At 49.7% G+C, this 23,923-nt stretch overlaps 1 protein-coding gene across 1 annotated transcript; it reads right to left on the bottom strand.

Annotated features, from left to right (window-relative positions):
* Window positions 1-8,278: 8,278 nt before the first annotated feature.
* On the bottom strand, window positions 8,279-14,785 carry HMGB3 (high mobility group box 3). The gene is made up of 5 exons (XM_052663373.1): window positions 14,701-14,785; window positions 9,869-10,023; window positions 9,461-9,600; window positions 8,798-8,972; window positions 8,279-8,419 (listed from the first exon to the last, which is right to left on the bottom strand). The coding sequence occupies exons 1-5, from the start codon at window positions 14,747-14,749 to the stop codon at window positions 8,279-8,281; spliced, it is 660 nt and encodes a 219-aa protein (XP_052519333.1). The 5' UTR covers window positions 14,750-14,785.
* Window positions 14,786-23,923: the final 9,138 nt, after the last annotated feature.

Raw genomic sequence — 23,923 nt, 5'->3', positions numbered from 1 at the left:
AGAGGACAGAAGCATCATATGTTCTACACATCTTGCATTGGGAACTGTCAAATGTCACAGTCAACATTGCCACAGTATCAGCGCTGACATGAATCCACAAACCCACTTCAGGCCCAGGCCCGTAACGAAATGCACAGCCTAGGAAAATGTGCATCTCATATTTCCTACGTGAACTGAAAAAAACAACTGTGGCCTGAGGCTAACAGCACGAAGGTTCTTTGAGCTTTTCCTCAAATACTCCAGTTTAGAAATAGGTTGCAGAGTGTGAGTATGGAGGGGGGGAAGCCCTCTTCTAGCCCGAGGGATTTCGTTTCCCTCCAGGGACATTTCCAGGTCTGACACTTGGTAAGATCCTACCAGAGCAGACAGCTTCTACCAGGGTGGCAGAGCTAGAGATTTCCCTAGGGGGAAACTGATGAGGGAAAAAAAGAAAGCCTGAAGAATGCAACTTCCAGGGGAAAGAGTGAGGCTGACAGCATGAATGGTCTGTGATTCCAAGTGCCAAATTTTCCCTCCTGGGGAAACCTGAGCTCGGACCTGTTACCCTTTTGAATACTGCTAAGCCTGGAGACGATTCTCTCTCAAAGCAGCTTCTCCTCAGGGACTTGATCTTGTTGAGACACTCTGCCACTCTTCCAGCACTCCAAGAGAGAAAAACAGGCTCCTTCTCAATACCTCCTTCTTCCCCATCCACCACATCCAACCCCTACCAATCCTAAGTATCCCTCGAATCCAGCTACTCCTTTCTACCCCAGCAGCACCTCTGTGTACACGGCCCCAGCAGCCCTCCTCTAGATAAACTCCCACAATCACCCCATTTCATCTCCTTGAGCAGAACAGAAAATGCTGCGTGTTCATGAATCCATTTCACATCCTCCATGGGCACACAGAATGATCATGTCTCCCAACTGCCCTTGCAGGTTCAGTTCTGAGCCATGGAATGTGGGTGAAAGTAAAGTAATGTCACTTCTCATTCTACATCCTATTCTGTCCACTTCCTAGAGCAATGAAAATAAAAACAAAAATAAACAAATGGGACCTACTTAAAAGCTTTCGTACAGCAAAGGAAAGCATAAACAAAATGAAAAGACAACCCTCAGAATGGGAGAAAATATTTGTAAAAAAAGCAATTGACAAGGGATTAATCTCCAAAATGTAAAAACAGCTTATGCAGAGCAATGTCAAAGAAAAACAAACAACCCAATCAAAAAATGGATGGAAGACCTAAATAGATATTTCTCCAAAGAAGACAGTCAGATGGTCAAGAGGCACATAAAAAAGATGGTCAACATCACTGATTATTAGAGAAATGCAAATAAAAACTGAGATGAGGTATCACCTCACACTGGTGAGAATGGCCAACATGAAAAGATCTACAAGTAATAAATGCTGGAGAGGGAGTGGAGAAAAGGGAACCCTCCTACACTGTTGGTGGGAATGTAAATTGTTGTAGCCACTATGGAGAAAAGTACAGAGGTTTGTTAAAAGACTAAAAAGAGAGGTGTCATATGATCCAGCAATACCGCTCCTGGGCATGGGTCTAGAGAAAAACATGGTCCAAAAGGATACATGCACCCCAGTGTTCATTGCAGCATTGTTTACAATAGTCAAGATATGGAAGCAACCCAAATGTTCATCAACAGTTGAATGGATAAAGATGTGGTATATTATGGGCCTATATATATATATATATATATATGTGTGTGTGTGTGTGTATATATGTGTGTATATATATATATATATACACACATATATATACATACATATAGGAATTGGCTTTGTGGTTCAGCTGGTAAAGAATCTGCCTGCAATGCAGAAGACCTGGATTCGATCCCTGGGTTAGGAAGATCCCCTGGAGAAGGGAAAGGCTACCCACTCCAGTATTCTGGCCTGGAGAATTCCATGAACTGTATAGTCCATGGGGTCATAAAGAGTTGGACATGATTGAGTGACTTTCACTTTCATATATAGGAATATTACTCAGCCATAAAAAAGAATGAAATAATGCCTTTGCTGCAGCATGGATGGACCTAGAGATTATCATACTAAATAAAGTAAGCCAGACAAAGACAAATGTCATATAATCTCACTTCTATATGGAATCTAAAAAAATAATACAAATGAACTTATTTACAAAATACAAACAGACTACAGACTTCCAAAACAAACTTATGGTTACTACAGGGGAAAGATGAGGGAGAGGGATACATCAGAAGTTTGGGATTAACATATACACATTACTGTATATAAAACAGAAAATCAACAAGGACCTACTATATAGTACAGGGAACTCCATTCAAGATTCTTTAATAACCTATATATATCTAGGTAAGATTGAATCACTTAGCTGTATACCTAAAACTAACACAATACTATAAATCAACTATACTCCAATGTAAGTAAAAATTAAATTAAAAAAATAACTAATGTCTATTCTGCAGTGACATGGAGGTCGTGGATTGAAGATGGTGCCACCACCAAATGTAAGGAGCTACCTGTAACATCAGTGAGATATTATCCTCCCGTTGTGCTTAAGTCACCAAGAGTTGACTATTGCTTTCACTCTTGCCCCACCATACCTTCTAATCCATTCTCCTCACAGATGCCATTGTAATTTAACTACAATTCCTATCTGATCATGTCACCAGCCACCACACCCCAAACACCAACAGATGAAAATTCTTACCCTTGACCTCAGGAAAGCTCAAATTCTTAAGATGGCATGTGAAGTCTAGCTCTGATGAATTTTCCCCTTATCTGTTTCTCTTACTCATTTATTTAGGCAATGAATATGCATTTAGCACCAAGTATGCATCAGTGGCTCTACTAGGTCTGGAGAAGAGGGAACACAGGGAAATCATTTGGGAAGCTGTTACACTCATCCAGACAAAAGATAGTGAGGACCTGAACTACAACCTGTCTCCAGCTCTAGGTGCCACACCATGGCGTCAGAGTTGCAGATTTCCCTGGAGCGAAACTGATGAACAAAAGCCTGAAAATATAAGTTCTAGGCTAGCTCTAATGGGAGAATTTGGAGACAAGAGATTTACTTACACTGAGAGCATGAGTAAGAGGAAGGGTGGATCCAAGATGCTTGAGGAGGATACAATTGCCAGGATTCAAGAACTGATTAGCTGCGGAGGGTTAGGGAAAGAAGCCCAGGATAACTGCTTAGATTTTATTGGTGACATTAGATTAGTGGTTGTATTAAATAACTAAATTCCCATTATGATTATTAATTGAAATTTGTCTTTAAGCAAACAGTTATTTGTAAATACAAGCCGGGATGCAGTTCCAGATTGCAGGCTGGGATGAAGAACAGATTTGGGAAAAGATGAGCTTAGTTTTGAACACATGGAGTTCCAGGTGCCTGTGGGTACTCATCACCTGATGAGCCCAACTCTGTCTCCACTGTAGAGTCAGGTCTCCTGAACCATCTGTCCAGAAGGACCACCCAGTTCCCCACAGTGTCAAGTGCAAAATCACCTTTCCACCACTGTGTCTCATATTTAGAGTGTACACTTTTTACTATATTCACAGAGTTGTGCAACTATCACTGCTATCTAATTTTAGAACATTTTGTTTTCCCCCAAAGAATCCTCCTATTAGCAGTCATTCTTCATTTCCCACCAGCAACCCCTAGCCCCTGGCGACCACCTATCACCTTTCTGTCTTTATGGATTTTCCTTTTTCTGGGCATTTTATATAAATGGAATTATACAATATGTGGCCCTCTGTGACTGGTTTCTTCCCCTTCACACAATGTTTCCAAGGTCCATCTAGTCAAGGCTATGGTTTTTCCTGTGGTCATGTATGGATGTGAGAGTTGAACTGTGAAGAAGGCTGAGCGCCGAAGAATTGATACTTTTGAGCTGTGGTGTTGGAGAAGACTTTTGAGAGTCCCTTGGACTGCAAGGAGATCCAACCAGACCATTCTGAAGGAGATCAGCCCTGGGATTTCTTTGGAAGGAATGATGCTAAAGCTGAAGCGCCAGTACTTTGGACACCTGATGCGAAGAGCTGACTCATTGGAAAAGACTCTGATGCTGGGAGGGATTGGGGGCAGGAGGAGAAGGGGACGACAGAGGATGAAATGGCTGGATGGCATCACTGACTCGATGGATGTGAGTCTGAGTGAACTCCAGGGGTTAGTGATGGCCAGGGAGGCCTGGCATGCTGCGATTCATAGGATCGCAAAGAGTCGGACACGACTGAGAGACTGAACTGAACTGAACTGAACTAGGATTGTCTATACACAAGATGACCTCACCTGCAAGTGCACATAGCTTTATTCCTTCATTTCCAGTCTGGATGTTTTTTTTTTTTCCTTGCTTAATTGCCCTGGCTAGAACTTCTAGCACAATGATGAATAGAAGTGGCACAAGTAGATGTCCTTCTCTTGTTCCTTAACCTAGGGGGAAAGTGGGAAAGTTTTCAGTCTTTCATTGAGTATATTAGTTATGGGTTTTCCTAATTGTTCTGTACATGTTGAGGAAGTGTCTGAGTTTTCTGAGTGTTTTTTTTTTTTTTAATCACAGAGGGGTGTTGTATTTTTTTTTTGTCCCTTACTCCCCAGGGGTGTTGTATTTTATGAAACACTTAATATATCTACTGAGATGATGCTTTCCTTATTTTGTCAATATGCTGTCCCAGATTATTTTTTAAGCTAACATCTTAGGAGAATGGAGCTTCCCAGGTGACTCAGTGGTAAAGAATCATCTGCCAATGCAGGAGACACAGGTTTGATCCCTGGGTTGGGAAGATCCCCTGGAGGAAGAGATGTCAACCCACTCCAGTATTCTTGCCTGAAAAATCTAGTGGACAGAGAAGCCTGGCAGGCTGTTGTCCATGGGGTCTCAAAAGAGTCGGACATGACTGAGCAACTGGGCACACACTTAGGAGGATGCTCAAGATACAAAACAAGGTGGAATGTGGTCCTCCCAAATAGCTTAGGGCTGCACATGAAACTAAGCCAGAGGCCGAGTACAGCAAGTGGCCCCAGTGGCTCTCACCCAAGAGTCCTTGTTGGGGTTGGCTCTGCCAGCCAATTGAGCCCTAACCCTTGGCCTTAGGGAGTGCTGGCTGGCCAGGCTGGCTGATTATAAGAAGCCAGCCACTTTATCAATAGCAGCTCCTGCAAACTGCATATTCACCCTGACACAGGGCTCCAGAGCCAACTCCCTGCTACCCCTCTGGCTGAAGGGTTGATCTAGGTAGGGTTTTGGAGTCCTTAACATTTGCTCTTTTTGATAGTATCTTTCTATTAAATGTTAGTTGAGATCTATCGTTACGGTGAAGTGTCCTTTTAAAGCCTTGATTATAATCAACCCAAAATACAGAGGTTCAGTATCTCAGACAGATTGCAGACAGCCCACTGATTACTTTTCAGGAAGACTGATTAAGAAACTTTATTACAGGAAATGAATGCATCCAAAGTCCCCAAATACATTTGTGACAAGAAGAGACACACAGAAGACACAGACAACAGTTGCTACATCACAGCCTTGCTCTTTCCAAAATATAAAACATCATTCAAGAACGGGGTGAGGGTGTTAGAAGATAGAGGTGGTTAGAGAAAGTGGCTACTGTCCTTTTGATTAAAAAAATAACAAACAGGTTGGTGTTGCAGGAACACATACTGCGGGCCCAGAAATCAAGCTAAGCTGAAGCCTTAGGTGGTGACACCATACCACTTGTAGCATCTCAGAGAAGCTACAAGGCATCATTCTATTAAGAGGAGCAATGGTAATAGGTGAGAATCTTACAGTAAGCAGTCCTCTCACTGCAAGCAGCGTATGGGCCAAGCTGCCTGAGTCTCTTTAGAACTAAATTTCTCCTTAATCAAAGACCACCTAACAAGTCCCCCACTTAGGTTTAACTACTATAGGAACACAAAAGTCATCCTTTTTAGTCTTTGCCCTTCCATAGTTGGTTTCTCTAGCTTCCACCAGACAGAGGAGCACTTTGAAGAATAAAATTGCTCCTTTGTGACTACAGGTTGAGCTTCCCTCCCATTCTTGACTAGGTTGGTCACAGCTACCATGTCTTAGCTTGGCTGGTTGTGTGTCAGGCAGCAGAGGCTTCAGTTGACAATGCCAAAGGCTGGAGGGAAGTGACTGGGCACAGCTAAAGCAGGCAGGGGCCACCTGGGAACAGGTGCCTCTGGGCAAACCTCAGGACCAAGGTTTTTTTAATTAGTGGTCATTTTCTAGAACTAGAAAAACACATTTAGAACAAACAGTTGTGATGTGAGAAGGAATGGCTATGAATACAGATTAGAGACCCAGCCAATGACCATGACCCTGACCCTGACCGAGTGGGTAAGATACCACCCGCAGACAGCCAAGCTTCTCAATAGTGAATTTTAAGAAAAGCACTTTCTTCTGTGTCATTAAAACACCCTAGAGTGCTTCACAGCCTTCAACACGTACATTTGCGGATTAATGCTGAAAAGGTATTAACACTCACCCCCAACACAGTCCCCTTCATTACTGCCAACAGTTCAATGCACATACACAGCAGAGCTCAAAATATTTAAGGTCACCATCTGCCACTATGGCCATCACCCTCAGCCCAACTTGGACAAAATGCTACACCTTCCAAAAGAAAATAAACACTGAAACATATAACCAGCCTCTTCAAGTGTAAGAACATTTTAACAACAATCTATATTCCAAATAGACAAGTTCAAACCATGGGTAGACCAGTCTTTTTTCTGATGACATCTACTACTTAGAAGCAGTTGATGCCATCAGCTTGCCCTGCAGGTGCCCCTTGATGGAACCCAGCCATTTTCCTTGAGGTGTTTGGTTTCTTGAAGTTGGAAGGAAAAAGGACACTGCACCCTCCTCCATGTACCCCTCACTGGGGTCTAGGAGAGGATGCCAAGCTCAAGAACACCTTGATCATTGAGCAAAATAATGTTCTACTATGAGTACTGGGGCATGGGGTGGGGCGCATGGGTGAAAGAAAAAAAAAAGCCTGAACGTTTTGCTGTTTAGCAATGAATTTGACCACCTCCCCAGTGTGTGTGTGTGGGGGGGAGGTGGGTAGAGTGGGAGATTTAAAAAAAAAGAAACCAAAAACAAGCAAACCCCAGTAGTAGTCAGCCTCAATCTTAACCACCCACCTTCCTAAACCTCTTGAGAACTGGTAAATCTTGTCTGTGACCTTAGCACCTACATTCAGCAGCTTAGACTTCACCTTAATGCCTTTCAGACACAAACAAAATCACACAGTAGCTTCAAGTAGTCCTCTTAGTATCTCTGTCCTCAGTAGGTTGGCCACAGTAAGTAAAAGAAGTTATTTACCAGATTCACCAGGAGGCTAGTTACAAGATGCCATGGAGTGGGTTGTCCTCCTGCTAAGACTGAGGTGAGTCAGACATTTAGACTGTCATCATAGAGCACAATTTTAAAAATGTAATACTGTTTATTTAACTTCAAAAACATTTCAACATTCTAAACATACAAAAAAAATAACAACATTGCAGATCGTGTTTAGTACAGAAGGTTCTTGAACTTTCACTGGTGCAGTGGCTCTTGGCTTTGCTGACAATGAACAGCTCTACAGTTTGTTTAAAAAAAAAACAACAGTTTAAAACTACCGCACTTCAACTAAAAAGGATCCAAAACACTTCTCATGCCTGCTGACCCCACCCCCCCCTTCCACAGCTAAGAATGGCAGCGGGATGCTATGTCGCTATATACAAAAACAAGACAACCTGAAGCTAAATGGATGCCCACTGCAGTGTCCACAGGTCCAGCCCCACAGTGCACGCCCTGAGCTACAGCCCCTCCGGAAGGCATTGCCCCCACAGCCTCCACACCAAGCAAGGAGCATCAAGAGTGTGTCTCGGTTGCTTTGTTCTTTTTACAAACTATAGATATGTACAGTTGAGAACTCGGGATTTCTAGCCCATGACCATAGAATTAACACACCACCTTACAAATTAAAAAAAAAAAAATGCCAGAAACATCTTTAAATGCCTTGTCACACCAACAGCAAAGTGCACAGAGTGAGGAGAACACGAGAGCCTTTCATTTTAAAAATGTTTGGAAATATGTACAACTTTGATACAGTTTCCAGGTGCTCCAGACACCCATGGCCACTGAATGTAAACCACTGACAATTGCTAGAGCACTAAGATATGATCATGATCCAATTGGGTAATTAAACCTAATGAGGGCAACAGACACATCTTGGGTGAGAGGTGTGTCAATCAAGGCGCTCCCTACTCTAAGGTATTCACAAGGAGACAGATCAACAGTTTTTTTTTTTATTCATCCTCTTCCTCCTCCTCCTCCTCCTCCTCCTCCTCCTCATCCTCTTCGTCTTCCTCTTCCACCTTTTTCCGGGCAACTTTAGCAGCACCCTTGGCACCATCAAACTTCCCTTTAGACTTATAGTCTGCGACATCCTGGAAGGGACAGACACACATTGCAAATGAGTCAAGGGTAGAAGCAAGCCATCCCCACCCCAGAAGGAGAAAACACGGGAGAAAGACAGGGCTACTCTTTGAAATATTTCTTTCCAGATTCAAACTGGGTTCGCAGCCACTCCAACTGCAGAATGCATGGGTGTTCACGTGCTCTAAAAGTCCAGTGAATAAGCACTATCTGACCCTCTGCTAGGGGCACGCCCATATGATCACATTTTGAAGCCTGCCTGAAAAGCTATCTTAGACACAACCATCTGTCAGAAGCCGGACCACCAATATACTAGGCCGATCTGGCATGGAGACGAGTCCTGCAGCCTTCCACCCCCAGCCTGTGCAGGGTACACTCTGGTCTCTCACCTTCTCATACTTCTCCTTCAGCTTCGCTGCCTTGTTGATGTATGGCTGCTTCTCGCTGTCACTTAAGTTATTCCACATCTCGCCCAGCTTCTTCGCCACATCTCCAATAGAGATGCCAGGGTTTGCAGACTTGATCTTGGGGCGGAATTCAGAGCAGAATAGGAAAAATCCAGACCTTGTGGGGAGAGAATTGTATACATCAGAGGAGAACCCACCAAAATGGGAGCTGAAGTCAAGATCTCATGTTGCTGAATGCACAAATTCCTACCACTATGACTCTCCCCTCAAGTGAAGAAATACGTGATGCCATGCACAATATTACAAAGTTGCAGGCACTAGAATGCTTAAGAGGCTTCAGCAACATACGGTGCTTTCTCAGTTACTGGGAAAAGGATAGCGAAAACGCCAATGGACACTGACACCCAGAACTGGGCTGTCTGCCCCCTTCCCAGTGGAAATGCCAACAGCCAACCACCATGCATGCGTACAGCTCACAAAGACAGCCACAACCAGGAATTTCCCTGGCCCTGCATTGTACAGCTCAAAGTATACACTGTTTTGCTGAGGTATCACAACATCTTTTTAGGTACAGTTGTCTTTTTAAAAATCTTTCAAGCAGAAGGAAAGCTCTTAACTGCTATCCTGAATCCTATAGCCACTTACGGTGGTCTCTTGGGGGCATTAGGGTCCTTCTTCTTCTTGCCTCCCTTAGCTGGTCCGTAATCCTTCATTTCCCGATCATAGCGCACTTTATCCGCCTTTGCCATTTCATCGAACTTCGACTTCTCTTTCCCGGACATGGTCTGCAAAACACAGGACCTCAATGCAGTGAGCACACACCTGTTCAGCTGTCCTGTAATTATGGTGGCAGCACTGAGAATCACTTGCAAAAGGGGATGACAGCCTTAAACCCTTGCAGAATCTTCAAAAATAAAACAAAATTCTAAGGAGAGACAAGATGAGTCTAAGTAAAGAGGAAGAAAACAGCCACCTGGAGCTACACTGAAGGTCAGTAACCAGAAAGTGTGAAATCCAACTAAGAGTAGCTGGAAAAATATAAAAGAAAAATACCTTCCACCTCTCAGAGCATTTCTTGGAAAATTCAGCAAAATTGACAGGGACCTCTGGGTTTTTCTTCTTATGTTCCTCCCTGCACGTCTGCACAAAGAAGGCATAAGCAGACATCTTGCCCTTTGGTTTCTTGGGATCACCTTTAGCCATCTTGACTGATGAAGGGAAGAGAGACAAAGAGAAACAAACACAATGAACATCTGTAAGATATACCAGAGGTGGCCCTTTTGGAAGAACCCTTGCCCCCATCCTGCAGCCGCTCTAGCAGCTGAAGGCAGAGTAGGGAGGAAATCAGTTTCACTGTCGCTTGTCATTTAACTTTTGACCAGCATGAAGTGCGCTGGTTTGTGAGTTACTTCTCCAGGAGTGATCAAGTTCTCCAAATGGAACCGACCCAAGCTGGGTGGTTCTGAGCTATATTGCGACTCAGAACTATTACGTTTTGCAAACTACAATTCAAAAGTGGGAAGGGCACACGGAGGACACGTTGGTAAAGGGTGCAGGCGGGTGGCAGAAGCTTGCAACCAACCACTTCAGGCTAGCGGGTCATCTGTTTTACTATGTTAGAGACAACAATACTGTTGCCACCGAGGATTACAAGATCAAAGCAGGAGAACTGTAAATGGGGAACACTTGAAATTTCACTATTTTTGATGCGTTCTGGCTTATAAAAATGGCTTTTACAAGAACAGTAATCTGGCAAGTGAGCAGATCTCCCTTGTACTGTTTAGTTCCAGTCTGTATCTTCATCATTACCTAAAGGGGGAGGGGAAACAGAAAGGGCTAGTCTTGCCCATCGGTAAAGGCAAGCATGTCCAGCCAGGAACACTTTCTGCAAAGTTTCCAAATCAAAATGCAGCTGTGGCGTGTTATCGCCCCTGTCCCACCCCACCCCCCTTGCTTCCCGCCATCTTTTCCTTTTCCCACACCCAAGGTCATCACGCTAAATTCAAGCGTTCCCCTTCCCTGGGAGCGACCGAGGGGCTGAATCTGGGCCCCGCGGCGGCGGCGCGGGTGCGGCGGCGCGGGTCGCGGGGGAGCCCGGGGCCGGCCACGGACGGCCGGGCTCGGCCCCGCGCTGGGTCACTTGGACACGCAGAATTCACCTTCCATTTTGTCAAAAGCTTCCTGATGAAAGAAAGTGCCCCTGAAATCCGCCACTGCTACCCGCGGGGGGCGTAGGGAGCGGGGGGCGGCGGCGGCGGCAGCGCGCCGGGGGCGCGGAGCCGAGCGGGCAGCAGCGGTGACCGCGGCGCCCGCCGCGCCTCCAAGCTCCGCTCGCTAAAATGGCTGATCCGCGCGCGGCCGGCGCGGGCGGCGGCGACGGCGGCGAACAAAGCGGTCCGGGCCCTGCCACCGCCGCCGCCCGCTCGCCAGCCCCCACCCCACCCCGCCCCGCCCGGGGCTGCGGGGGCCGCGGGCTGGACCCCCCGCCCCCGGCGGCGGCGCGGAGCGCACTCCTCGGGATAACAAAGGCGCCCGTGCGGCCATGACGCTCGGCCGCGCAGGGGCCCGCGGCGGCGCCCCCGGCCCTCCACGCCGCCCGCCCCAGGCCTCGGGCGCTGGGGCCGAGGCCGGAGCCCGCTCGCTGTACCCGCCGCCCGTCCCCCCGCAGCTCGCCTGAGCCCAGCGCCGCGCCGTGCCGCGCCAGCCATGTTCACGGCGGCGGCGGCGGCGGCGGTGCCCTGCGGGCAGGAGATGAGCAGGGGGCGGCCGGCCCGCGCCCCCCCTCCCCGGGCCGCCGGGCGCTCCCGCGACGGCCATGTTAATGCAGAAGCAGCAGTGCAGCCCCCCGGGGCCGCGCGGCGCCCAGCCGAGACCGGGAGCGAAGTTTGCCTGCGCCGTAGTCCCCGGCGGGCAGCGGTCGCCCGGCCTCCCCGGAGTCCGTCCCGGGCGGAGAAGCACCGGCCCCCTGCCCAGGTCCGCCGCCCGGCGCCGGGACGCGCGCCGCCCGAACCCGCAGTCGCCCCTCGGCTCGCGCCGCCGCAGCTGCCCGAACATCTGGCTTGGGGGGGGGTCAAGGTCCCTGGGCCGCTGCCCCAGGGGGCGTCGGCCGAGACGGGTTCCGCGGAGGGAACGCAGCCCCGACAGTGGGGAGCTCAGGTTGATGCACGGAAAAGTTGAAACACCTGAATCGCTTTTTCCTTCCCGCACCTATAGCAAAGAGGGGAGGCGAAGGGGGCGGGAAGGGCGCGCGGAGGAGAGGCAGGGGGCGGCGGCTGAGCGCGCTCGCGGCGGCGCGGGCCGGAGGAAAGTTGTGCGGGCGCTGCTTCTGCGGCGGCGGCGACGGTGGCGGTGGCGGTGGCAGCGGCGGCGGTGGCGGCGACGGCGGGCGGTGCGAAACGTACCTGTATTGTTCGCTAGTCTGGGCAGCGCAGGGCACGACGCGCGGCTCAGCGCTCCACAGCCTCGCGCTAGCTGCCTCCACGAGAGCCGCCTGATTGGCCAGCGGGCTCCGCCGTTTAAAACAACCTCCTCGCCCGGCCATTGGCTGCGGGCCTCATGAATATTAAACAGACGCGGGAGCCCATTGGGCGCGGCCGCTGGGCTCATTCATTCAAACAGAACAACCCGCCGGCGCTAGCTGCCGCGGCAAAACCGAGGAATAATAATAATCTCGCTTGCCCACTCCCCGCGCCCCCTCCCCGCCCTTTTCGCACCGAGGTGGCATCTCAAAGGACTTTGGCGAGGTGGCTCCGCCATTCCCTGCGGCCTCGGCCTCTGCTGTTTGGAGGGCAAGGTCGAGCCGTGTTGCGCTGGCCTCTGCTCCTTCTGAGCCGCGGCCTCTGCGTCCCGGGTCCCCTGACCCCTAGGCAGCCCCACCCACCACCCCTCACCCCACCCACCCACCCCGGGACAACTCCGGTATCGACCGTGAGGGTCGACTGTCCTTCACCTCCACCGAGTTCCGCCGCGACTCTGCTGCAGGGGCCTTGCGGCAGGCACCTAGCTCTCATAAGCCGGGCGGGAAGCGGCTGCTCGCTCGAGCAGGAAAGCTGCTGTGAGATCTCAGGGTTTCGGGACTCGCACCCCGCCTGAAAACAACCTGATTGTGCTCCCGAGGATCGCGCTCATCTAGGGTCTTTCCACTAATTCCCAGAAAGTCAATCTGTGGTGCAATTGCGGAACCAGCGAGCTAGGTGGGCTAGAGGACGAAAACGGAGTTTGGCAAAAGAAGAGAAATCGGGAGAAGTAGTAACTTTGTGGGCAGGGATTCAGTCCACTTTTCACCGCCTCAGTTTAGGCCCTCGTTCCCTTTGCTCTTCTGACACACACCCTATTGAAGAATAAAAGTTCTTGGAATGAATGAATGGGATTTGACTTGGCCTTGGCTTTGTCACTGGGTAGTATGGCCATTCAGGCAATGGTTTTCAAAGAGGGAGAGGGCAGTGTCACCTCTAACGGATGTTGGGAAATGCTACTGGAATTTAAAAGGCAAGGATGGCCAGAGATGCCAAATGTCCTGCATTGTACAGGAGAGTCACTTAGGAGGGAGCAACGTCCCATTCCAAACACTAGTATCAGCCCTGCTGAAAACTGTCCGAGGGTCCCGTTCCCTCTTGAAGATACCATGAGCCTCCTAGAAAGAATGGAGGGGAAAAGAGGAAAGCTGAGAAAAGGAGCACATTTCAAGGGTTGAAATTTGGAGAAAATAGTGGAAGAGGTATCATGAGTTATTCTACAGATATTCCCTTTCTAAAGCACTTTGAAAGCCCAGGATACTCACCTATTAATAATTTCCATATTTAGAAATGAGAGCCACCTGAAGATGAGTTTTTGAAACACTGTTTCTAGCAACTGTGGCTGAGTGTGAGGTGTACAAGGGAGATGACCTCAGAATGAACCTACCTCCCCACCCCCACCCAGCTCTTGCCAGCTCCTCAGAATGTCATGACCTAGGCTGTGGCCCTGTAGCTGGCATTGCTGGGCTTCGAACGTTAGGGATCCATTTGGAAGCTAATGAAGGCAAAGATAGTGCCCTTTTGCAAGAGCCACAGATACCAAAGTCAGTTTCTTAGGTCCCCAGTTTACAGACTCCTTGGAATGCAGACATCTTAAGGCTCTCTCATCTAATCCCCTGTCCTGTTAAGAGTTAGCCGAGTGCTCACCTACCTTCTTGCATACCTCCACTCACAGTGAACTTACCATCTCCTTACTGGGTTGTCTTCTATCTGAGCCTATCTCTGAGCCCTGGGGTCACCATCCCACACACAGTCTAACCCCTTATCCTTCAGAGATTGCACGGCAGGCCAAGTCTCTTCTCCAGGCCGATGGCTCCAACTTCTTCCACTGCCAGGTTCTCAGAGTCTGCTACTCTCAAGCCCCCGCCCCCCCATCTTCTGTTTCTACCCTTCCCAGAGGGAAGCAGGGCCTCGTTATAATGTGACCATTCTCCAGAGTGCCCTAGCCTCTCAGTGTTGTCAGGCCTTTCTAAGCCAGAGATGTGAGGTGGGACAGGGGCCTCCTTCTGGCCCGGCCACTGCCTGGTGTCCTGGCTGCAATGGGAAGCTGCCCTTAGCAGTTGGAAGCACCAAGCTGGGAAAACCAGAATGGTCAGCCTCAGAGCCCGTGGGCACTTCTTAATGGGCCCCTGAGTGGCTGGTGAGGGTCACACTCATAAGCACAGGGAAGTCACAAGCAGCACATATACACAGACTCACACACACACACCTGGGCACACCTAGGGCATTCACAGACAAAGTAGCTTGAAAGCCAAGCCAGAGAAGTAAGAGAGCTTAGAGTAAGTCGTGCCCAGACACCACCGTCAAGATCCCCTCTTCCCACCCACTGCCAGAGCCCTGCCCGTTGGTCTCTGATTTCTGTGTACATACCTCGAAGCACAAAATTCATCTTCTTACTCGTCGAAGGAAGACTTTCCATGTCTGCTCCTGAGCAGTGCCTCTTCTTATCCAGTTGAGGCACTTGGTCTGAAGCTTCGACCTGTGGTCACTGTTAGCAGAACCTTCAGAAAGTGACTATGACATCACCGAGCCGTGTCAGAGGTCTGCAGATAGTTGCCATGTTTCCCTGCCCTGCCCCCCACAAACATACCTATGACCCAAGTCTCCATGTCTCCCTCAGGCCCAGTGTCCCCAATTTCTCCATTCCTTCCACACTGAGACTCAGTCGGCAGGCTCCTCATAGCTTCAGTTTCTCCTCAGCCTGGACTGTCCATGGCAGAAGCCTGAGTGCAAAAACTCTCTCATAACTCAATCCCATGTACATATCTTGAATGTCTACTCATAAATAACAGAAAGGAGATGGGATGAAGTGGGGGACTGGGGATGGAGGGCATGGGAGAGGCAGTAGCTTTGGGCTGTCACTGACGTTGTGGTGAACCTTCCGCCATGTCACCTCAGCTCCCCCAGTCTCAGTGTCACCTGTCAAAGGTGGTATGACCTACCTTCTCCACGCCAGCCACTGTCCAGTCTGTGGGTGAGGAAGGGTAGGTGTGAAAGTGATCTGGTGGTCATGTATAAAAGGCCACCCAGGGGAGGCTAAGAATCAGCCTAGAAGGGTAGAAAAAGTGACAAAGTCAGGGGTGAGCAGACATGGCCCAGACTCAGGGGTTCCAAGGCACATTGCCTTTTCTATCTGCAGCAAAATTCAGTGCTCAGTGGCTTGGCTTGAGGGTAGCTCAAGGTGCTGGAGTGCGCTGAGCCCCTGCCTGGGCCTCCCTGGAAAGTACATTAATGACATCAGTCCGCTAGGAGGCCAGGCCCGTCCATGCAAGGGAACCTCAAACCAGAATCCCATAAGCCACTCCACTGCCTGGAGATGTCAGGAGAACATTCAAAGGAGATAGGAAATATGACAAAGTGTGGTAAAGAGGTTTCCTTTCAGTTTCTGTCAGTTCAAGACCCTCTCCCCTCGCCCCCAAATTAGGAGTAATCCTCATCATTCAACACAAATGAAACCCCAGTCCCTTAGACCTCACCCTACCCTACCCCTACCCCAGGTCTCCATCTGAGCACCCAGGGGTGAAATTAACATCCCTGAGGCCCAACCTTCACTGGCTGTGAAGATCCAAAAATGAGCAGTCTTTCACAAGGGATCTGGTGGTGGTGGTGGTGGTGGTTTAGTCACTAACTTGTATCCGACTCTTGCAACCCCATGGACTGTAGCCTGTCAGGCTCCTTTGTCAGTGGGATTCTCTAGGCAAGAATACTCGAGTGGGTTGCCATTTCCTTCTCCAGGGAATCTTGACCCAGGAATTGAACCCAGATCTCCTGCATTGCAGGTAGATTCTTTACCCACTGAGCTGCAAGGGATCTGGGAGCCTTTGTAAAGGTCCATCTTTGCAGGTAGGGAGTCTTTAACTGCAAGCTTCTAGGCTTCCCCAGGGCCCCTGCCCACCTCTGCTCACTTCCAGGGGAGCTGGGGCCTCCTGTCTCCTCTCCCCCTCGGCTTGTGGATGGGAATTACCTTCCAACTGGACTCTTCCCAAGGAGAGGAAAAGTGCTTTCTCAGAGAGGGTTTCTGACACTCTTCTGATGGGCTGGATTCAGAGGGTCCCCCAGGAGTCAGTGGCTGAGCAGGGGCTGGAAACTTGGTCTCTTGATTGACCCTTAGTGTCACACTTGTCTTACTCTTAATACCTCAGCTCTATGGCCATTGGCAATGTGGCAGGGGCAGTCAGCACCCTCAAGAAGAAGACGTTGCAGGTTGAGAACAGACAGGCAACTGGGGCTAGCCTATCCCACCTCTCCTGCTCCCAGGGCCATGGGTCAGGCCACCAGAGAAGGGAGCCCAGAGGCCGGTGCTGTTTAGTGTGACACGGTCACACCAGCTTCCCAGGTGGCACTCATGGTTAAAGAACCCGCTTGCCAATGCAAGAGACACAGGAGACGTGGGTTCGATCTCTGGCTTGGAAAGATCCCCTGGAGAAGGAAATGGCAACCCACTCCAGTATTCTTCCTTGAGAATCCCATGGACAGAAGAGATTACAGTTCATAGGGTCACAAAGAGTCGGACATGACTGAAGGGACTTAGCACACACGCACACACACACAAGGCCACACCAGCCTCACCAGGCCCACTGGCTCTCCTTTCAATGTATGACTGAAAGAGGAAGTAGGTCAACAACCAAAAGACTTCCTCCACATTTACTGTCCACACCACTGCCCTGTGCACACACAATCCTAACCACATGAGCCAATGCAGAGTCAAGGATGTGCCAGGTAGACCAGGGCTCCTGGGAAAGATGAAGATGAAGTGAGAGCTCCCTGCCCCACCCCCACCCCCCCAGGCACCCAGTCCTGGGAAGGCTCTAGGGTGGAGGGGGCATTGAGGGGCAGGAAGGGGAGGAAAGGGGATACTCAGTGGGGTCAGCTCCACTGACCCAGCCTGTTCCCAGAAGAGCCCTGCCCTGTTGGGCCTTGCAGACTTTCCCCACTACTGGGCGAAGTGGTCTACACCACCTCTCCCTGGACTGCCTCCCACCTAGAGTGCAGCAGCAGGTTCTCAGAATCTCCCCCACCTCACCTAATACCACAGGCCATTCGGTACCCACTTGAGTGATACAAAGGCCTGGCTCTGACTCATTGAGCAGCTAATGGACCGGTGTCCCCGTCTTTGGGAAAAGTTACAAACCGTTTCTCCTCACCTGAACCAGGGGGATTCCTGTGGTAGGGAGAAGGGGCAACGGGAGATTGCCACTCTTGAAAACGGGACTGGTGTTGCTGCATTTAAAATTCTCCCCACGCCCTCTTTCTGGGCCTAAGTTTAGCATCATGAAAAGGGGAAGCAGTGACTGGTCCCCAGCATCCCTTCGGACATCACCATTCTTAGGATGGCTGATGGGACTTCACAAAGAAAATGGTTCTCCTATCTTCACCTACCTACCCCCCCCCCATAAAAACCCAAAACAAACCTGAAATGTGGCCTAGCAAAGGCCCTCCGTGTGTCCAGTCCCTCTGGGAAGAGGGCTTTAGAAACAAGCCCAGTGGATGGTGTTAGACTCTGACTCTGACAAGGATGGCACTTATCTCCATATATACCATCTCCCCCACCAGCTTCAATCTGTGTCTGCCCAGCAACTGGGAGCATCCTGGTAAGTCTGAACCTGCCCTTCATCCACTGAGAATGCTCAGACCTTTACCCTATCCCTCCAGGGTATAGCCCATCTCTCCAATGGTCCTCGGGGGACTTCACAAGTCACCCCTCATCACCACACTCACCTCGGATTCCAGCTCTCAAGTTTCTCCTCACCCTGCCCGCACTCAGCAATAGCCATCCCAGGCCCTTGGCACATGCTCCTTCCTCAGCCTGGGAAGATCTGCTCCCTAAATCAGCAAGGCTCTAGCCCTCACTTCCTTTAGGTCTTTGCTCCAGTTTCACATTCCCTGACTATCAGTGGAAAACTGAAAGCCACGATTCCACGTCACCTGTCTTCCTTCTCCTGCTCTGTTTATGCACACAAACTCAACACCAGCTCATGAGCTCACTCACTATACTTTTACATTTATCTCTCTGATTGTCAGTCTCCCCAGAAGAGTGACTGCTCTGTTCTCTGCCATCTCCCCAAAGTGTAGCATAGAGCAGGGACTCCATTCAGATTTGTAAAAAAACGAGTTCTCCATTGATTCCATTCAGATTCGTTAACAATGAGTTCTCCATTGACCCTGATGGCTTACTATTTACATTCTTAAGGCAGAATCCCCAACCTCAGGCAACTTGCCATCTAGAAAGCAGACACACCAACATCAATAAACGGGTCAAGGATAAAATGTTGTTGTTCAGTTGCTTGGTGGTGTCCAACTCTTTGCAACCCCATGGACTGCAGCATGCCAGGCTTTCCTGTCCTTCACTATTTCCCGGAGCTTGCTCAAACTTAACGTCTATTGAGTTGGTGATGCCATCCAACCATCTTATCCTCTGTCACCCCCTTCTCCTCCTGCCTTCAATCTTTCCCAGCATCAGGGTCTTTTCCAATGAGTCAGCTCTTCGCATCAGGTGGCCACAGTACTGGAGCTTTAGCTTCAGCATCAGTCCTTCCAAGGATAAAATAAATGCCAGCAAAATAGAACTGAAGGCCAGGGGAGAGCTTCAGTTGTGACTGTGGTGGGGCGGGTCTGAGGACAGGTAGCCACTTTGAGCTTGCCATCCAGGGTTAGTGAGGATTCCACGGACCAAGAAGGAGCAAATTACTGCAGGCTGGGGGAAAGCAGAGTCGGACACGACTGTTTGACTGAACTGAACTGAACTGGGGGAAAGCAGGACCCCTGAATGGAGGTGCGAAGTTGTGCACTGATCTCACTCAAAGGTGGATTCCAAGGCTGGAGAGGTGAGGGGAGGAGCCTCTCCAGAGACAGGGCAGTTGTCTGGGTGGACACTATCACCTGCAGCTTTTTTCAGGTAGTGACCCAAGCAGAGCTCTGTCTGAGAAAGCTCTCCTGTGTGGCTGTGGGAGGACGGGCCAGAGGCAGAGTGCTGGTGTGGGCCTGGAGTCCAGACTTTGGCAGTGAGGGTGGGAAAAACACCTGGATTTCGACGCCGCCCACCTCCCAGCCAGAGCCCATTAATCAAGTTGTAAACCTGGCTGTCATGTCAGCCCTCCAGGGCCTCTTCTCCCCACTTCTGCTTCTGCAGCTTCTTCTTCCCTCTCCCCCTTCACTCTTAATGGCAGTTCCCTCCCAGAGTGTCCCCTCTCCCATCCCTGGAAGTGTGTTTGTTTACCTGCCATTCCTGCTGCCTCGGATCTGCACCCACTTCAGCTCTTAGGCAAGTGCTGCCACCCTTGAGACCTCAGCCCAATCCCCAGTCAGTGAAGGGACACTCCCCTGCCCGCAATTGACTTTCTCCCTCTGGTCTCCTTTGTGGCACGTCTCACAAATGGCATTTGGGCCCGCTTTAGGCGATTGCTTGCCGAATGTCTGTCTCAGTTGGGCTTCTGCCCAACAAGCACGTGGCTTGGGACCTAAGATACATTCAGAGGGATACTAGAAGAATGAGCGAAGGTGTGTCTGTGTTATCAGATGCTGGTGTGGAAGGCACCTCTCCTCCCCCACCCCCCACCCCCCCAGAAGGAGACAGCAGCCATCTCTGACTGGGGGAAAGGTGATGAGAAAACTAGAGGACCTGTTCCAATTCTGCCAAGGACTTCACTCAGCCAACCAGGGGAGCTCCCATGAATCTACCCCTCTCCTAGAAGACAGCCCAGGGCACTGACACATAGGGCACTGCAGCAGGGGTCTGGATGCCCAGTCTTTATTTCTCAGCCCTGAAGTCCCGCGGTGGATTTGCAGTGCTCCCTGGGGCTCTGGCTCGGCTTGCCAAGGGAGCTCCCAAGTCCAAATAGCACCAAGGAGTATTTAGGTTGGATGTCAGCCATGTGACTTGGACAAGGAACTTCAGTGCCCCGTCTCTCAGGGTCTAAGTCATAAATTGTTGCATAGATCCTGTGAAACATTCAGTGCAACATGGGTTGATTATTCTAATGGTCACCTTTTCATTTTTTGGCTGCACCACACATACCAGGGGCTAAGCGGTGAAGAATCTGCCTGCAATACAGGAGACGAAGGGGACTCAGGTTTGATCCCTGGGTCAGGAAGATCCCCTGGAGGAGGAAATGACAACCCACTCCAGTATTCTTGCCTGAAAAATCTCGTGGACACTGGAGCCTGATGTGCTACAGTCCATGGGGTCGCAAAGACTCAGACACGACTGAGGAACTGAGCACACACGCATGTTGGATACTAATTAGTTCCCCAACCAGGGATTGAATGTCACTCCCTGCATTGGAAGCCCAGAGCCTTAACCACTTGGCTGACAGGGAAGTCCTTCTAGTCATCACCTTTGACCTCACTCTGAGTTCTTCAGACAAAGCAAAGGAGCAGCAGTCAGAGGACAATCCCAACACAGGTGGCACAAGCCTGAAGCATATCTGTCAGCAGCCAAGCAGCCTATGCTGGGAACTGTATCTTTCCTAGCAAATCAGGTCTCTCTGGGCTGTCTGCAACCTCAACTATAGGGTCAAGACAAGCTGGACCGGTGCATCTGAATGCATGCCACACACCCTCTCCATGCCCACACCCGTCCTACACAAGGAATATCCATCCTCTAAATACCTGGTAAGTTTCTGGTTCTGGGTTCCTGGCATCGGAGTGGGGAGTGGGGAAGGGCCAGAACCCTAGCAAGGGGGCATGTGGGACATGGTACTGTGATTGCCAGGTTCAGGGCAAGGATTGAGCTCCATTCATCTCCCAATGGCCCCACCTCCCCAGGCTGGCACAGTGTTTAGGCTCAGCCAGCCAGTGTTTGCTCTGAGGGAGACTTTTGTGCAAGGGTGGATGCTTGGTGAAAGGGACATCCTGAGTAACTGACAAAGCCAACCTCATTGCTGCATTCTGAGGGGATAAGTGATATCTCTTGATGAAGTATTAGGCATATAGCTCTGCATTTCCAAACCCAAACCCACAGAGATATCTTAGAAGGACTAGCATCTTAGGATCACAGGCTGCCTGTGATCCTAAGAGCTGCCCTCTGCTCCTCCACAGCTTCAAGGGGCCTTGGAAAATCCTTAGACAAGTTCCTGAGCCTCACTGATCCTCAGTTTCCCCTTCTGGACAGTCAGTGAATCGAGCTAGATACTAGATGATCTCCAGCGTGCTGGAGCATCCCTCAAAGGCAGCCACACCCCCTACCTCCATTCTCAAATGCCTAGAAGAAAGCACACTGGAAATGCCAGTGAATATTTGTTGAATGAATGAATGCGTGGAGATACTCGAATTCTATGGTCTGGCAATGAGGTGGAAAAGTGTGTTTATATTCATAAAGGGATCTCCTTTGTTTGGGTTCTTTGCAAATGATTCTAGACAGCTTTTTCAACATGATGTGACCCAGATCAGCCTGTGTCAAGATTTTTTGCCTTCTCTTTCAACATAATTTATATAAACTATCATCTTAACTTTCACTTTCTTTTGGATATGTTCATACCTGACTTGCAAATAGACAGTCAGATAAAATGATAGCAGTTAGGAACTGTAAACATAAACTACAAATGGCCCAAGTCTGATCAGAGAACATGATAATGATGATCATCTAATGCTACCTTGTATTTTGTCCCTTAACAGTTTACAAGGTGCTTGCTTATCTACTATCTGACCTGCACCCCACAAAGGTCCTGTGAGATATGTGGCATATTTTGAAAAAAAATTGAAGCCCGGAGAAAACAAATGTTTTGCTCAAGGGTACCAGACCTTCAGGAGTAGAATAGGGAGTCACTCAGTGTTTCTTGCTTCCCTGTCTTTTTAACAGGCTTCACTGTCAGATTGTTTTCAGTGGGCAAACAATGACCATCCAGGATCCCCTGCCTGGGACAGTCCCAGAGAGAAGGGCAGCAAAGATCAAAGGGCCTGAGGGCAATTGCTGTAGTCATCAGATGAGTGACCTCCCAGCACCTCACCCCAGTGTGTCCCAAACTGACTCCCTAAGCTCAGCCCTTCCCCAATATGCACCCTTCCCCCACCCCTCCCCCACTCCCATCCTCCTGCCTGGCTCTAATGTTACCATACCTGCGCCTTCCCAAACCCTGTCCATTCACTCTCCTAAACCTAATGGCGTCTCCCCATCCCAATACTGAGCTGTGATCATCTCTCCCCTGGATGGCCACGACCACCCCAGCTGGTTTCCCTGTGTAGCCTCACGGATTACCCAGTCTCCCCAGCAACTCGAGGGATCTTTATAAATGTACTTTCCTGTCTTGTTACTGTTCAGTTTCAAATCCTTTCGTGACTCTAGAACTTTGAGATGAAGCCACAGAGGGGTCTTTCCTCAGGGTCTGGTTCCTGCCAGGTTCCTACCACTACTCTGCCCCCAGCCCCGATCAAACATGGAGATCATGTTATTCCCCCCTCACTGGTCACACTTTTCCTAAGGGCCTGAAAACCCTGGGTGTTCCAGTTGTTTCTGTACCTGCCTGGCTACCCTACCAGACCTGTAGCGCCCTGTTAGAACAACCCACGGCCCCATGGAAGGTCTGGCCCCTACTAGGATCTCGGAGTACAATGTGAGCAAAGTGGCAATGGCTTGTGGTGTGGAGAGAGGAGGGCCAGCATATGGTAAAAACACTCTGAAGGAAAAAAACACAGGTGAAGAGTGAAACCGTCAGTAGCTTCGCTGCTGCTGCTGCTGCTGCCACCACCACCACTGTGGCCTCTGAGAAATGCATCCACTCGCTTCCGCTTCCTACCTTTAGTCTTAAGAACTGGATGATGCTAACGACGATGATCAGCCAGGGACCACATGGAAAGCCAGCTTCTGGAACACTTGACTGGGGGACCTAAAGCAAAAAGAGTGTCACATGGGGCGTCACCCACTGTCTTCCAGATCCCGCTCCACAATGGGCTCGTGATTCTGTCATGAGGTCAACATATGTCGCTAGCTCATTTAAATATTTATGATGGGTTTTCAAATCCCCTCTTAGCATGCCAGAGTGTTCAGTTCAGTGCAGCTGCTCAGTCGTGTCCGGCTCTTTGCAACCCCATGGACTGCAGCACACCAGGCCTCCCTGTCCATCACCAACTCCAGAGTTTACTGAAACTCATGTCCATTGAGTCAGTGATGCCATCCAACCATCTCATCCTCTGTTGTCCCCTTCTCCTCCCACCTTCAATCTTTCCCAGCATCAGGGTCTTTTCAAATGAGTCAGTTCTTCACATCAGGTGGCCAAAGTATTGGAGTTTCAGCTTCAGCATCAGTCCAGAGTGTTGACACTAGATAAATCCTAGACTTTACAGGTGCAAGGGCCATCTGCATCTAGTGAGAACTTTCCCTTTCTGAGATGAGGAACTGTGTGGGGCAGGTGCACAGAGGAGGTCACATGCACTTCCAGCCTCTGGATCAACTTGCAGCCAGATGTGTACCCCATCTGAACTTCCCCTCCAGAAACCCAGAGTGGTACAACCACCTCACAGAACAAAGCTTTGAGCCGGACAGAGTAAAAGTCAACTCCAGTGAGGATACAGTCTTGCAAGAATGCACCCTAGTGAGGATGTATCCTGGTGGGCTTATGCCCTGGCAAGCATACATTCTTACTGTCAGGTTGTTTTGGCA

Source organism: Budorcas taxicolor, chromosome X (assembly GCF_023091745.1).
Source record: "Budorcas taxicolor isolate Tak-1 chromosome X, Takin1.1, whole genome shotgun sequence".
In the NCBI taxonomy this organism is placed as follows: domain Eukaryota; kingdom Metazoa; phylum Chordata; class Mammalia; order Artiodactyla; family Bovidae; genus Budorcas; species Budorcas taxicolor.
Note: the sequence above shows the minus strand (reverse complement) of the source record. Positions and strands in the feature narration are given on the sequence as shown.